The sequence below is a fragment of the Nicotiana tomentosiformis genome, chromosome 5 (genome assembly GCF_000390325.3).
Source record: "Nicotiana tomentosiformis chromosome 5, ASM39032v3, whole genome shotgun sequence".
In the NCBI taxonomy this organism is placed as follows: Eukaryota; Viridiplantae; Streptophyta; class Magnoliopsida; order Solanales; family Solanaceae; genus Nicotiana; species Nicotiana tomentosiformis.
The window spans coordinates 97,058,643-97,071,719 of NC_090816.1; the positions used below are offsets into that span (position 1 = coordinate 97,058,643).

General features: G+C 38.0%; 1 protein-coding gene and 1 long non-coding RNA gene across 4 annotated transcripts in view; both read right to left on the minus strand.

The window, feature by feature from the left end:
• The window catches only part of LOC104094360 (protein CHROMATIN REMODELING 20), a 50,862-nt gene extending 38,204 nt beyond the window's left edge, over positions 1 to 12,658 (minus strand). Inside the window, exons 1-7 of one of the 3 annotated variants that reach the window (XM_070175128.1) lie at positions 12,399 to 12,658; positions 12,247 to 12,309; positions 12,057 to 12,152; positions 11,893 to 11,985; positions 11,172 to 11,362; positions 10,831 to 11,083; positions 189 to 302 (exon numbers count right to left, since the gene is read on the minus strand). In XM_070175128.1, coding sequence (XP_070031229.1) covers positions 189 to 302; positions 10,831 to 11,083; positions 11,172 to 11,362; positions 11,893 to 11,985; positions 12,057 to 12,152; positions 12,247 to 12,309; positions 12,399 to 12,542 — 954 coding nt within the window. In that variant the 5' untranslated portion in view covers positions 12,543 to 12,658. The remainder of the gene's footprint in view (positions 1 to 188; positions 303 to 10,830; positions 11,084 to 11,171; positions 11,363 to 11,892; positions 11,986 to 12,056; positions 12,153 to 12,246; positions 12,310 to 12,398) is intronic. The other 2 variants (XM_070175127.1, XM_070175129.1) reach the window with 2 other exon arrangements.
• Positions 8,904 to 10,824, minus strand: LOC138891580 (uncharacterized). The gene is made up of 2 exons (XR_011407954.1): positions 9,064 to 10,824; positions 8,904 to 8,934 (listed from the first exon to the last, which is right to left on the minus strand). It is a non-coding gene; the product is annotated as an uncharacterized lncRNA (long non-coding RNA).
• Positions 12,659 to 13,077: the final 419 nt, after the last annotated feature.

Sequence of the window (13,077 nt, forward strand, 5' to 3'; positions counted from 1 at the left end):
GTTACCTCTCATCAGCAGAGAATTCGAAGAAACAAATGGTCATTTAAAGGGTGCTTAAAAGAAAAAGAAATAGTGTGGTGAAAAGGAAGGGGGAAAAAAGGTGCAATGAACACTTCATCCCGCTCCATGTCTTCAAGAAATGAAGTATTAATGTCAAAGAAAAGAACTAGAATATACCATTCACAGACCTTCTTATACTTCCTCTTTTGCTCTTCAGAAAGATTTAGCTCTCTTTCATATGCAATGGCATCTGCAACAAATGGATCAACAGAACTGTCTTCAATATCATCAATCTCCTCAACCTGAGATTGAATCACATGTAAGACCAAAGCACATTTTAATTAGTGGGCCAGGTGAATTAAACAAAGACCCTCTGAAGTAAACAAAATGATATAAAACTCAAAACTGTGATTATGCGGCAAAAGTTTTCTGGCATTTCGAATACCATGTAAGTTTACAGATATACTTGCCGTGAAGCTGGTATAAATCAGGAACTAATTTCATAAACTTCCCACTTGACAATTATGAAAAGCAAAAGCAAAGTAGCATCAACGCTATCCCAAAATAAATAGATCAAAGAAAAAATAATATAACATACCCAGTGTGGTCTCACAAGTGGGGTCTAGGAGGGAGGCGTGTAAGCAAAACTTACCCCTACCTTGTGTGAGGTAGAGAGCTGTTTCCGATAGACATCAAATAAATAATACAAATTTTATAAAATTGCAAGATTAAATTGACATCATTTGCTTCGTTATCAATGATCTTTCATTATTCTTTTATACTCTTATTTTAATCGTTTTTACAATCTATTACTCTTTTTTGCACAATAATATCTTTCTAGGACTCCCCAATTCAGTAAAAATATATTAAAAGAAAACAACAATATATTTCTAGGGGAAGTGTATGCTTTTGAGAACATGTGGCTAGAGCATGAAATTCTTGGAAATCAGTGGAGTTGGTGGAAGTCTTATGATATTCAATGCACGCAAGATCTGATTTTAGCAAGAAAATAGAAAATGTTGCAGATTTGAGGAATGGAATCTAGAAGTCTACGGGAGATTGGATGTAGTGTTTTAAAAGGCATTATATGTGCGAGTCCTGAGGCGAGGCGCACTAAAAATGCAATGCGGCATACACATGGGGCGCAAGTCCCAACCTTCTGGGCATTTTCTTAGGCATAAGTCCTAACTTTCTGAGCATTCATTGGGGTTACGCCCCAGAGAATTTATTCAGTATAGAGCCACAATTGCTTAATAATTCCTTTTATTAATACTTAAACTCAAAGCTAACTCAATAGGCAAAGGCTTTTTCTAATTCCCATCTCAGAAAAAGGCTTTTTCTAATTGCTTACCCTAATTTCAAAATCATTTCTCTTTGTCGTTTACTGAGTAACAAATACTCTTCGGTCCTTTGTCTTCAAAGCACAAACTAAAAAGCAAGAGATTTATCCTCACACGCTTGATCTGCTTCCATGCTTGCAGCATCCTTATTTATACCTCATTTTCCTCAAGTTTCTTTTTATTTTTTTTGGCTCTCTTTAGTTTATTCTTTTCAAAGTTAGTTTTTGATTTTAGAATTACTTTTTTTTTTTTGATGAAGTAAGTTGTTTCATTAACAAAAGGCATCTAGGAGATGCAACGTTACAAGGAAATTGGAATGCATAAATACTACTACATGTTAGTCCTTCTACATCTTGTCAAAGACAAAGGAGCTAACAAAATCCAATTGGTCAGTACTGATTACAGTAGCTAACTTAGTCCAGCAAAAAAGATTGACTAAGCATTTAGCTTTGAGAACGTGATTTGGAGTTGAGATTCCATCAAAACATCTGCAATTCCTCTCATTCCATAAACACCAAAAAATAGCAGCAGGGATCATCAACCAAATCTTTTTGATGGTCTTATCAAATCTCCATAAACTCCAGCTCATGTGTGCATCTCTCAAATTCTGTTGCATGACCCACTGCAAACCAGAAAGACAGTAGAACATGTTCCAGAGGTCGGTGGCCACTGGGCAGTGCAAAAATAGGTGGTTGACAGTTTCCTCGTTCTCCATACAAAGGTAGCATCTGTTGACTAACTGAAAACCTCTTCTGTTTAGGTTGTTTTGTGTTAAACATGCCTCATTGAGCGCAATCCAGTTATGACAAATGACTTTAATAGGTAGCTTAGTCTTCCATATTAACTTTCAGGACCATGCATCTAACACTTGATTCTGAGTACCAAACTGTCTGTAACATTCTTTCACTGTGAAGGTGCCCATTCTCCCCCAACATATGGTGTCGTGTTGGTTCATATCCATATTGAACCCTTCCACTTTAGCCCGCATATCCATCAGGCTATCCACATGACTGGCCTTCTAAGATGAACATCCCAAATTCCCAATTAATGCCATTTTTGTTATGTGCTATGGAGGAATTTCTGTCTAGAGCAATCTGGTATAAGCTAGGATACTCATCCATGAGTGCTGTATAGTTTAGCCATTTGTCTTTCCAGAATCTGATGTGAGCCCCATTACCTGGTTTGAAAGAGATATTTTGAAAGAATTCATCCCCCAGTTTACTAATATACTTCCAAGGACCCACTCCATATGGTGCATTAGAACTATTAGAACTCCAGTTGTCTCTTTTCCCATGCTTGGCATTGATCACCTGCTTCCAAAGGCTTGACTCTCCTGTTCCATACCTCCAAAGCCATTTCATTAGCAGACATTTGTTGTGGACAGCTAGATCTCTGACTCCCAGACCTCCATTTAGTTTTGGCTGTGTGACTTTGCCCCACTTTATTAAGTGGTACTTGTGAGTGTTGCTATTGCCCTCCCAGAGAAAGTCTCTCCTGATTTTATCTAATTGCTTTAGCACCTTCTTGGGAATAGGAAACAGTGACATGTAGTATGTTGGAATGCTATCTAGTACACTATTGATGAGAGTTAATCTGCCCCCCCCCTCCCCATAGAGAGATATTGAAGTTGCCAAGAAGTTAATTTCCTCTCGAATTTTTCAATAACACCATTCCATACCTCACAATTTTTGAATTTGGCTCCCAAAGGAAGACCCAAGTATGTGGTAGGTAGTGACCCAATACTGCAGCCCATGATACCTGAGAGCTCATCTATGTTGGGCACATGATTGACAAGATAAACTGTACTCTTCAATACATTGACATGTAATCCTGATAGAGCTTCGAAGAGGAGAAGTGTTAGATTCAGGTACATAACTTGAGATTTCTCGGCCTCACAGAAAATCAAAGTGTCATCAGCATACAACATGTGAAAGATAGTGATTGAGCTCCCAATATCTGAGCCTATTCTGAATCCCTGAATCCACTGTAATTCTCTTGCCTTCTCCAACATCTTGCTTAGCCCCTCTATGGCTAGAATGAACAAGAATGGGGAGAGTGGATCTCCTTGCCTAATACCTTTCTGGGGTGAGAAGAAGCCTGTTGGTTCTCTGTTGACAAGCACCGAGTACTTGATCGTTGAAATACTGAATTTGATCCACCTTAACCATTTATCTCCAGATCCGATCTTCCTCAGTATAGAGATTAGATAAGCCCAGTTCAACTGGTCAAAAGCCTTCTCTATATCAAGCTTGCACATAATGCCCGGGTGTCCAATTTTAATCCTCCAATCTAGAGCCTCGTTGGCTACGAGAGATGCATCCGTTATTTGTCTGTGTTTTATAAAGGCATTCTGGTGACTAGCGACTAGCTTGCCAATGACCTTCTTCAACCTTTCTGCTAACAATTTGGCCACAATCTTATAAATACTACCGATAAGACTTATTGGCATGTAATCTTTAAGCTCTATTGCCCCTTTCTTTTTAGGGATCAAGGCAATAAAAGAAGCATTTCATGATCTCACCATGTAGCATTGCTGATGGAAGTGATTGAGTGCCCCCATTAGCTCTGACTTGATGAACTCCCAAGTGTTTTGAAAAAAAGCCATAGTGAAGCCATCTGGGCCTGGAGCTTTGTCTGATGCACAAGATAAAATGATAGTATGTACTTCCTCTTCCTCAAAGGCTTTCTCCAACATTTCCCTATCTTCCCCTGAGAGCCTCGGCACTTTAACTTGGTATCACTCTAGTTTAGATATTGTTTTGGAAAATCTATTCCTGAAAATGTTTTGTTTGTATTATAATGAGTATTCATTATTTGTTTCTAGATTTAGGTTTTCCAACAATAACTTTATATTATTTTTATTTTAAATTTTCTGACCTATTAGGAATTAGAGTACCATTTTTACAACTCTAAGTACGTTCAGATCATAGTCACGTTATAGGTGTGAAACATCTTTACCCCTTTCACTTTTCCAAGTAGAAAAAAAATTATAATGTTTATCCACATGTTAGCATGTTTATACAAATATATATATTATTAGTACTTTTACAATTTTCTACAATTTTAATGCAAATAACCTCGGGGTTTTTGCCTCGCTCTGCGAAAGATAAAATGCATCGGCTTTTGAAACATTGATCAGAAGTTAGAAAGAATCAGATTTTGAAGGATTTAGAAGAAATGGAACAGATGAAGGAACCAGAAGATGGTGTTGTTGCTGGTATTCTGGGAGAACATTATTAACTAAGGAGTTGGAAGAGATTGCTAGAGCTGAGGAGATATCAAAGAAGCAAAAATTAACATTTTTGTGGATTAAAGAAGGGATAAAATGCAGACTTTTCCATAGATTACCAAATGCGCAAAAGGTATAATTGCATTGACAGTCTTGAAGTGCAAGGCAGTGTCTCTGAAGAAAAAAAGGTGATTAAAGAACACATCCTAGATTTATACCAAGGTTTGTTTTCTTAAAAGGTAAATGGAGGCTATCCTAGTATGATCCCAAGCTGCATGTTGTATCTTATGAAGAAAAAATGTGACTCCAGAGGCCTTTCCGGAAGAAGTGGTAGATGTGCTGAAAATGGTGGATTGCGAAAACGCACCAGGCCCGGATGGATTCAGTATGACTTTTTCCAAAAGATGTTGGCACATAGTAAAGGAAAATATAATAAAGATTTTTGACGTGTTCTACCGAAAAGGTAACTTCAAAAGAAGCTTAAATGCCACTTTTATAGCTCTTATTCCTAAAAAGATAGATGCTATAAACATTAAGGGGTCGTTTGGTTGCCGGTTAGAGTTATGCAGGTATTAGTTATACATGTATTCATTATGCAGGGATTAGTTATGCATGTATTAGTTATGCAGGGATAAGTTATGCAAGGTTGAGTTATGTTGGGATTAGTTATGCATGGATTAGTTATGCGGTAGTTATACAAGGATTAGTAAAATAAATGTAATGTGAGTGTTATTTATTATTAGCTTACTTTATTTTATTAAAATTGTTAGTATAGTTTAAATATATATTTTTAAGCAAAAAAAATACAAGTTTGAATAAAGGGTATTCTTGTCATTTTGTGTTTGAATACAAGTATTACTAATACATGTAAAAGTTATTCCACCTTCTACCCTGCATAAATAATACATAGATTCTCTCATAACTTATACATGTATTAGTTATGCGAAAAAGAAAAACATGAACCAAACATTGTATTAGCAATGCTACATTTTATGTGGAAAAGAGAAAATAACAACCAAACATTGTATAATTTATGCTAGCTTCTATGTGGAGATTATTTTTTCTCCTTCTTTTAACCAAACAATGTATAAAGTTATCCTAGTTTTAATACATGGAAAACTCCTCTCTAACCGGCTACCAAACGACCCCTAAAGATTTCAGGCCTATAAACTTGCTTAGAAGTGTATATATGATCATTGCAAAGGGTCTCACCGAGAGGCTGAAGAAGGTAATGAATAAGCTCGTGTCCGGAAGCCAAAACGCTTCCCGGAAAGGAAGACAAAAAGTGGATGCCTATTGGCCAATGAATGCGTTGATCAAAGCTTATGATCACTTGAGTAGGTCTTGTCTCTTGAAGATTCTAAAGTGGATTAATTTGGTGGGAAGTGGACTCAATGGATTAAAATGCGCATCTCTAGAATAAGATTTTCAATCTTGGTTAATGGAAGTCCAGAATGATATTTCAAGTCACAAAGGGGATCAAGGCAAGGTGATACTCTTTCTCTTTATTGTGATGGAAATTTTGGACATTGTTGAAGAATGCTACTGAAAAGGGATGGATTAAAGGTTTTACTATTGAAGGTTCAGATGGAAGATAGGTGGAAATATCTCAATTATTGCATGTCGATGACACCATGTTGTTATGTGAAGCACACACGGAGCAAATACTACATTTGAGAGTTGGTACTGGCCTGAAAGTAAATCTGTCCAAAAGTTTCATCTTCTCTATTAATGCTGAAATTCACATTGGAGTTTTGGCAGAGGTAACAATTGAGAAGTTCCCTACCACCTATCTAGGGCTACCATTGCGTGCAAGACAATCAGAGAAGTGTATGGCAAGGAGTTATTGAGAAGTGTGTGACGAAGCTAGCCCCCTTGGAAGCAACAATACGTGTCTCTTGGTAGGAGGTGACTTTGAACAATAGTGTGATAGATGGTATCTCCGCTTATCTGCTGTCTTTATTGCCCATTCCAGCAGAAGTGGTGAAGCAAATTGACAAAATCAGAAGGGAATTTTTATGGGACGGCTATTCAGCAAAAAAGAGTCATTTTAGTGAAGTGAAGTACAGCGTGCAGTAGTAAAGAGATAGGTGGGTTAAGGGTGAAGAACCTTAAAGGCTTAAACTACACAATAAAAGTTTTCTTTGTAAATGGTTGTGGAGGTTCAGTACGGAAATGAAGCATATGGCAGAACATTGATATTAAGTATGGAAGATATCAATCAAAAACGTTTTTTTCCACACCCGTGCTTCTTTTTTTAATTGTTTTCTTGCTTTTGCCTTCCTTTGTTGTTCTTTCTTTTACATATCATGTTATTAATCACTTCCATATTAACAAACTATCCACCAGCCCTTGAAGGAAATTGTTCTTAAGGGTGTGAATTGCCAAGTCAGATTGAATGATTGCCAAGCTTGCATTGAACCATTTCAAGCTCGAGCTGCTAGAGCATGGATACAACCGATCTCGAACCTCAAAATACGCAGCTTGAAGTTGAAAGGCTATAGGCCTATTTGAGCTTCAATATTTGTTCAATTACAATCTTTCTTCTATAACACAATCAACCACTCTCCAATCACTATCTCAATACATAAAAATAAAAGAATTTCCATAAATAGAAAACCAAAAAAGTACTTGATTAGATATAGTACACCCAACATGATGTTAACTGTAGGCATCATCTCTTTCATCTTAAAAATCTTGCACCTCTTACAATAATAGCGACCTTGTTTCTACTCAACTTCTCGACTCCTAGTCTCATTCACTGCTTCACTTCACCTCTTTTTAAATAAGGGTGGACTCCTAGGATTAGGCAGAAAGAAAGAAATCACCTAACATGTTTTTATTAGTACACCATCATTTGCTCCTCTCTTTACACGACACGACGACACCATGAGCTACCTTCTCATGCCTCTCCCCACTAAATGCCCCCTTTGATGATGCAAAGACCCTCCCAGCATCTCGCTTTCCTCTCCACCTATATTCAAAACCTCTAAGAAGGTAGCTCCTTTGAATTAAAGAAGTGTAGCCATACATTCTAAGATTTTTATTCTTATTAAGAGTAGCTGACAAGAGGATAATTAGTTTTGGTCTTTGTTCTACTATGGTTGATTAAAAAAATTATTGGACCTTGGTTGGTTTTTTTTATGAAGTAAGGTGTTATATTGATGGCATCAAGAAGATGCAGAAATTACAAAAAAGTTTTGACTAGCTCATGAGAACAAAAACAACAATTGAAGCAGGGAGCTAAAATCCAAAGATCAAACAACTTGATTTTTAAACTAAAGTAAGAGAACTAATGAAATCTATAACGGAAATTGCATCATTTACAGGGGCTAATTACTCCAACTGAAAAGATTCATCAAACACTTGGATAGTGAACAGCTAGGAGTTGAAATTCCATCAAAACATCTGCGGTTCCTTTCTGTCCAAATACACCAGAAAATGCATGCTAGAATCATCTGCCAGATCTTCTTGATGGTACTATCAACTTTCCGGAGGCTCCAATTTTCCACTGCTTCCTTTATAGTCTGAGGAGTTACCCAACTAATGCCCAAAACTGATAAGAACATGCGCCACAGATCAGCAAGCACTGAACAATGGAAAAACAAGTGGTTGGCTGATTCTGATCGTTGTTGACACATATAGCATCTGTTTACTAGGTGAAATTTCCTTCTGCACAAGTTGTCTTGTGTCAAAATTGCTTCTCTGCGGGCTGTCCAGGAGAAGCACATGACTTTTGTGGGGATCTTAGTCTTCCAAATCAGCTTCCATGGCCAATGCTCAATCATTCCATGTTGCGCACACAAATTGATGTACCCCTCCTTGACTGAGTATGACCCTTTACTAGAGCTGCCACATCTTAGTTTGTCAGTGACTTGTGGGTTCATTGTGGTGCTTTCCAGAATTCTGTAAAGATCAAAGAGTTCTCCTAGTTCGCAGTCTTGCAAGTTTCTCCTTAAGTGAATATCCCATGTGTTCCCTGTCCTATTTCGTGCTATTGTGGAGTTAGGATCAACTACTATCTGATAGATGCTGGGATGAGTGTCTTTCAGGATATGATTGTTAAGTCATTTGTCCTTCCAAAAACTAACAAAGTTCCCATTCCCAACTTTGAAGGAGACATCATGAAAGAAGTCATCCTTCAGTTTGTTTATGTGCTTCCAAGGACCAACTCCATGTGCAGCTCTGTTTTGCTTGGTTCTCTAGAGGTCTTGCTTCCCATACTTGGCATTCACTACCTCCTTCCATAAGCTTGTAGTTTCTTGTCCATATCTCCACCACCACTTCATTAATAATTTGTTGTTGTGCTTGGTCAAATCTCTGATTCCCAGACCCCCTTGCTTCTTTGGTTGTATTACCTTAGACCTATGTTACTCGGACTCTTCAAAAATGTTGTTGGGTGCGTATCGGATCCTCCAAATCTAGTGCATTTTTGGAGTATCCGACACGGGTGCGGCAGCACTTTTGGAGAGTCCGAGCAACATAGCCTTAGACCACTTCACTAGATGAAATTTGTGAGCATCACTGTTGCCTTCCCAAAGGAAAGATCTTCTTACTTTGTCCCGATGCTTCTGAACCTTACTAGGCATAGGGAAGAGGGACATAATGTAAGTTGGACTGCTGTCTAAGACACTATTGATTAGAGTTAGCCTTCCACCCATGGAGAGGTATTGCATTTTCCATGTAGCCAGTCTTTTTTCCACTTTCTCAATTACTCCATTCCACTGTTAATTTGTATTTGGCACCCAAAGGAAGGACTAGATAAGTTGTTGGAAAGGAGCTTATGCCACAACCCATTATGACAGCCAGTTTATCCAAGTTGGGCACAACACACCGGAAAGAACACACTTTTCAACATGTTAATGTGTAACCCTGAGATGGCTTCAAATAATAGCAATTTAAGGTTAAGATACTGCAGCTGCAATTTCTCAGCCCCACAGAAGATTAAGATATCGTCCCCTTAGAATAATACGAACGGTCTAATTTAAGGCCCAAATTATTAGCAGCCTCTTTGCCTTGTCTTCTGGTATGGTTAGGGTTAGGCTTCTGATGATGTGGCAGAACCACTTTTTTAGGGGCTACTTTAATCAAATTTGAATTAAAGTTATTACGACCCATGGGTTCTTTGACTTGGACCGCTGGATAATACATAGACTCCTTCGCTTGACTCGAGGAAGCCATGCCTGCAACTTTCTCCTTTCTTCCCTTGACAATAGCGACGTCGCCGACAAAGGTGATTAGCTTGGCTACCTAATCCTCCAAGATTGAGATTTTATATCTCAAATCGCCAAGTACCGGGTCTGCTTCTCTTGGGGGGTCCAAAGCTCCACTTTTTACACAAATTTATGCCAACAAACCCACCACATAGATCTTCGATGTATTGAAAGGAGCTCATTGTCCGGCCATGCAATGGAATTCCAAAAACTTTCACCCATCTTTGGTTGACCTCTTTACTCACCGGAGAGGTTCCAGTTATTGGCGACCACCAATCGAGGGAAAGATCATTGTCCAGCCATGTTGGACCTTGGTTGGTTACACTGATAGTGTTATATTTTTGAATCCTAAACATGAGATGTTCAAATATAGCACATGTCAAGCTCAAGCCTTAAATACTTGGCTCACTCAAGCTCGGGCCAGCTAAATTTTCTTGGCATTTCTTTTTCTCTGACTCGGTTCAGCTTGTTTACAACTCCAGATGGGAAATCCTGGTCAAATTTCCTGAACCAATGATTTTGTAGCATTTTGCATTTCACAAACTAACTGCCCACAACTATTCAGCAATACACATTTATTTTCCTTCCATTGTCGCTTCTTTTGGCTGCACACCATCAATGATTCCGATCTATTTATAGATCCTCACTCAAAGACCTCTATGCTCAGTAGACCAACATTTTCTTACATTGCTCATTGGCACTGGGAATTGTGGTCAAAATTCCTTCGGCCATGTGGTGTTAAGTGGAAAGGCCACCGTCTGTAATAGTTTGTAAGCTATTGGGTAGAAGAGGGTAAGGAAGAACGAAAGTCGTGTTTCAGAGGCAACTCCAGTGAGCTAGAGCAGTATTAAAATAAAGAATGACCAGGAGAGGGTAAGGAAGATTAAAGGTCAAGTTTCAAACGCAACTTCAGTAAGATATAAAGCTTGCAATTGAACCATGCAAGGAAAATTAAATAAAAGAATGTTATTCATGTATTAAAATGCGAAAACGTGCAAGAAGAACGTGCCTCAACAAATCATAACAAAATCAAATCAAATTGATTCACCTCGTCCGCTCCAAGAAATTTTAGTCCCAGTTCAGCAGCTTGTTGTGGGGTACTAGCGAGGTAAACAGAGGCCCAATCTTTGCTGCCAAATGAAATGGTACCCATGGATGATGACGAGTTATCAGAACATAATTTGCTGAAAGAGCCCCAATCTACATCATTGCTCCCTCCCTGAGCCTCACTGCCATCATTTCCAGCAAGTTTTTTTGCCAAGAAACCACTGGCACCCTCCTCCAAAACTTTTCCATGTCGCCTGCCCAAAAAAGACTGGCCAAAGTCAGAACACACAACTTGTTTACCATTGAGTTAGTAACTATACTAAGATAGGTGGAGCCACTTGCCTTCTTACAGGCCTGTGGATCTGAAGATACTTATCAGCATCAGCAATTGCTCCAGTGATGTCATTTGTCAATTCAGAACCAACCCACTGAGTCCTGTTTTTCCATGCTTCAGTGCAGCAACCATTAGGAGCCTGACTCTCTATCCACTTATAGAGACTAGGGAGTTCAATACCAGCACCATCCAGTTGCTCCTAATAATATCAGCATGTGAACAAAACTAAGCAAAAACCTGAATGAATAGCTACAAACATCATGAATACTAAGAAGTAGGACACTTAGAACCAAGATTTGGATTCAGCAGAAGCGACACTAGGTGAACTCTTCCTATATGCCTAAGCATTGTAGACAATGTTACACGATAGCTATGTTGGTGGGAGGTATAGGTACCCAGTGTATTAGTAAATGTTAGGCACTTTGGTCCAAATACTGGCGCTATAACAATAATAACAACAACAAAAGCAAACGCTATCCTTTTATGCTCTTGTTTCCGTGTTCTATACCCATTGCCCAATATGTAACTGCTGTAAACTAAATGTCTTCAAGCATGCTATTATCAGAACTAGCAGGAAAAGATATCCGTTTGTGTTCATTCAGATATTCCAGTTTGAAAACAAAGCGGGTAAAGCTCCTTTTATGCTTGCAGTCATCCTTTAGAGTTGATTTAATTCATAACGAGAAAATCAACAAACCCATTTAACAGAAAAAGCAGTAAAGCAATTACCAACAAATGAGCACTCTCAGTCTCCAGTTCATCAAGAACATTTTCCCAGTCTTCTTTAAAGATTGCCATTTCATCAGCTACAGCTTTTTCCAACTGCAATGACCAAATTTAAAGGGGTTTATAGTTTTATATACATGGGGAAAAAAGGGAGACTGAAAATGTACCTCATCTCCTGAAAGAGATTGTGCCAACTCAGCCCTAACATCAGCCTCCACTTTAGCTATTGACTCTTCTTCTAAAGCCTCTTGAGCCTCTGCAGCCTATAAAATTCATAACCCAAAAAGTTAAAAGACAAGTGCAGCCCACAAAATTCAATCTTTAAGGGGAAAAAAAGAAAGCAGTAAAATGCCAAACCTTACTCTCAGTTTCTAAAAGCTCAGCAATGAGCTCCTCAATCTCCTTATCAGTTAATGGTTCCTACAATCCAAATCAAGGCAAACAAGATATCAGTCGTCCAAACCCAAAAAATAAAAAAGAAATATGGAAAGGGGTGGGTAATGCTAAACCTCATGAGGAGATTGTTGATTGCCATCATCAGAATCATCATCATCGTTAATAAAAGAATCATCGGAAGAAGAAGGAGAAGCCTTTTCTACTGCATTTTCTTGTTGTTCTTCCATTTCAATGAGTTTTTCCACTTCATCTTCCATTTTCTCTCTCTTTGTTCGGAGTATAACTTTTTTTTATTTTCAAAATCGAGGGAAGGAGGACAGTTCTTGGTTAATGGGATTGTAGGCGGAGGAGCCTTGAAAGCAGGGTAAGAAGAGAAAAAACGGGGTTTTTGCATTTTGGTAAAAGATGATTTGACGCAAACGACGTCGTTGCACTCGATATTTAGCGGAATCTTGGGGTTCGTTCTACTGTTCTACTTAATCTATACTCTACACGCGATCTCAGAAGTTTTAAAATATTTAATTAACAATATTATTTATCAAACTAGTGTATTTAATAAATTAAAAATATGAGTAAAAATCAGTCTCATAAGTTTTAAAAGGAAATAAAAGAAGTCCAAATATTCTTTTGTACTTTGTGAAAAAATCACTTTATACTTTTCTGGACTCTGGATATTTTAATTTAAATATAAAACAATCCATTGCGCATTTTAACTTGAATAGGCAAAATCAAAAAATTAAAAATTATACAAAAAGAGAAAAGACAGTGTCACTTGCCAGAATAATATTTGAT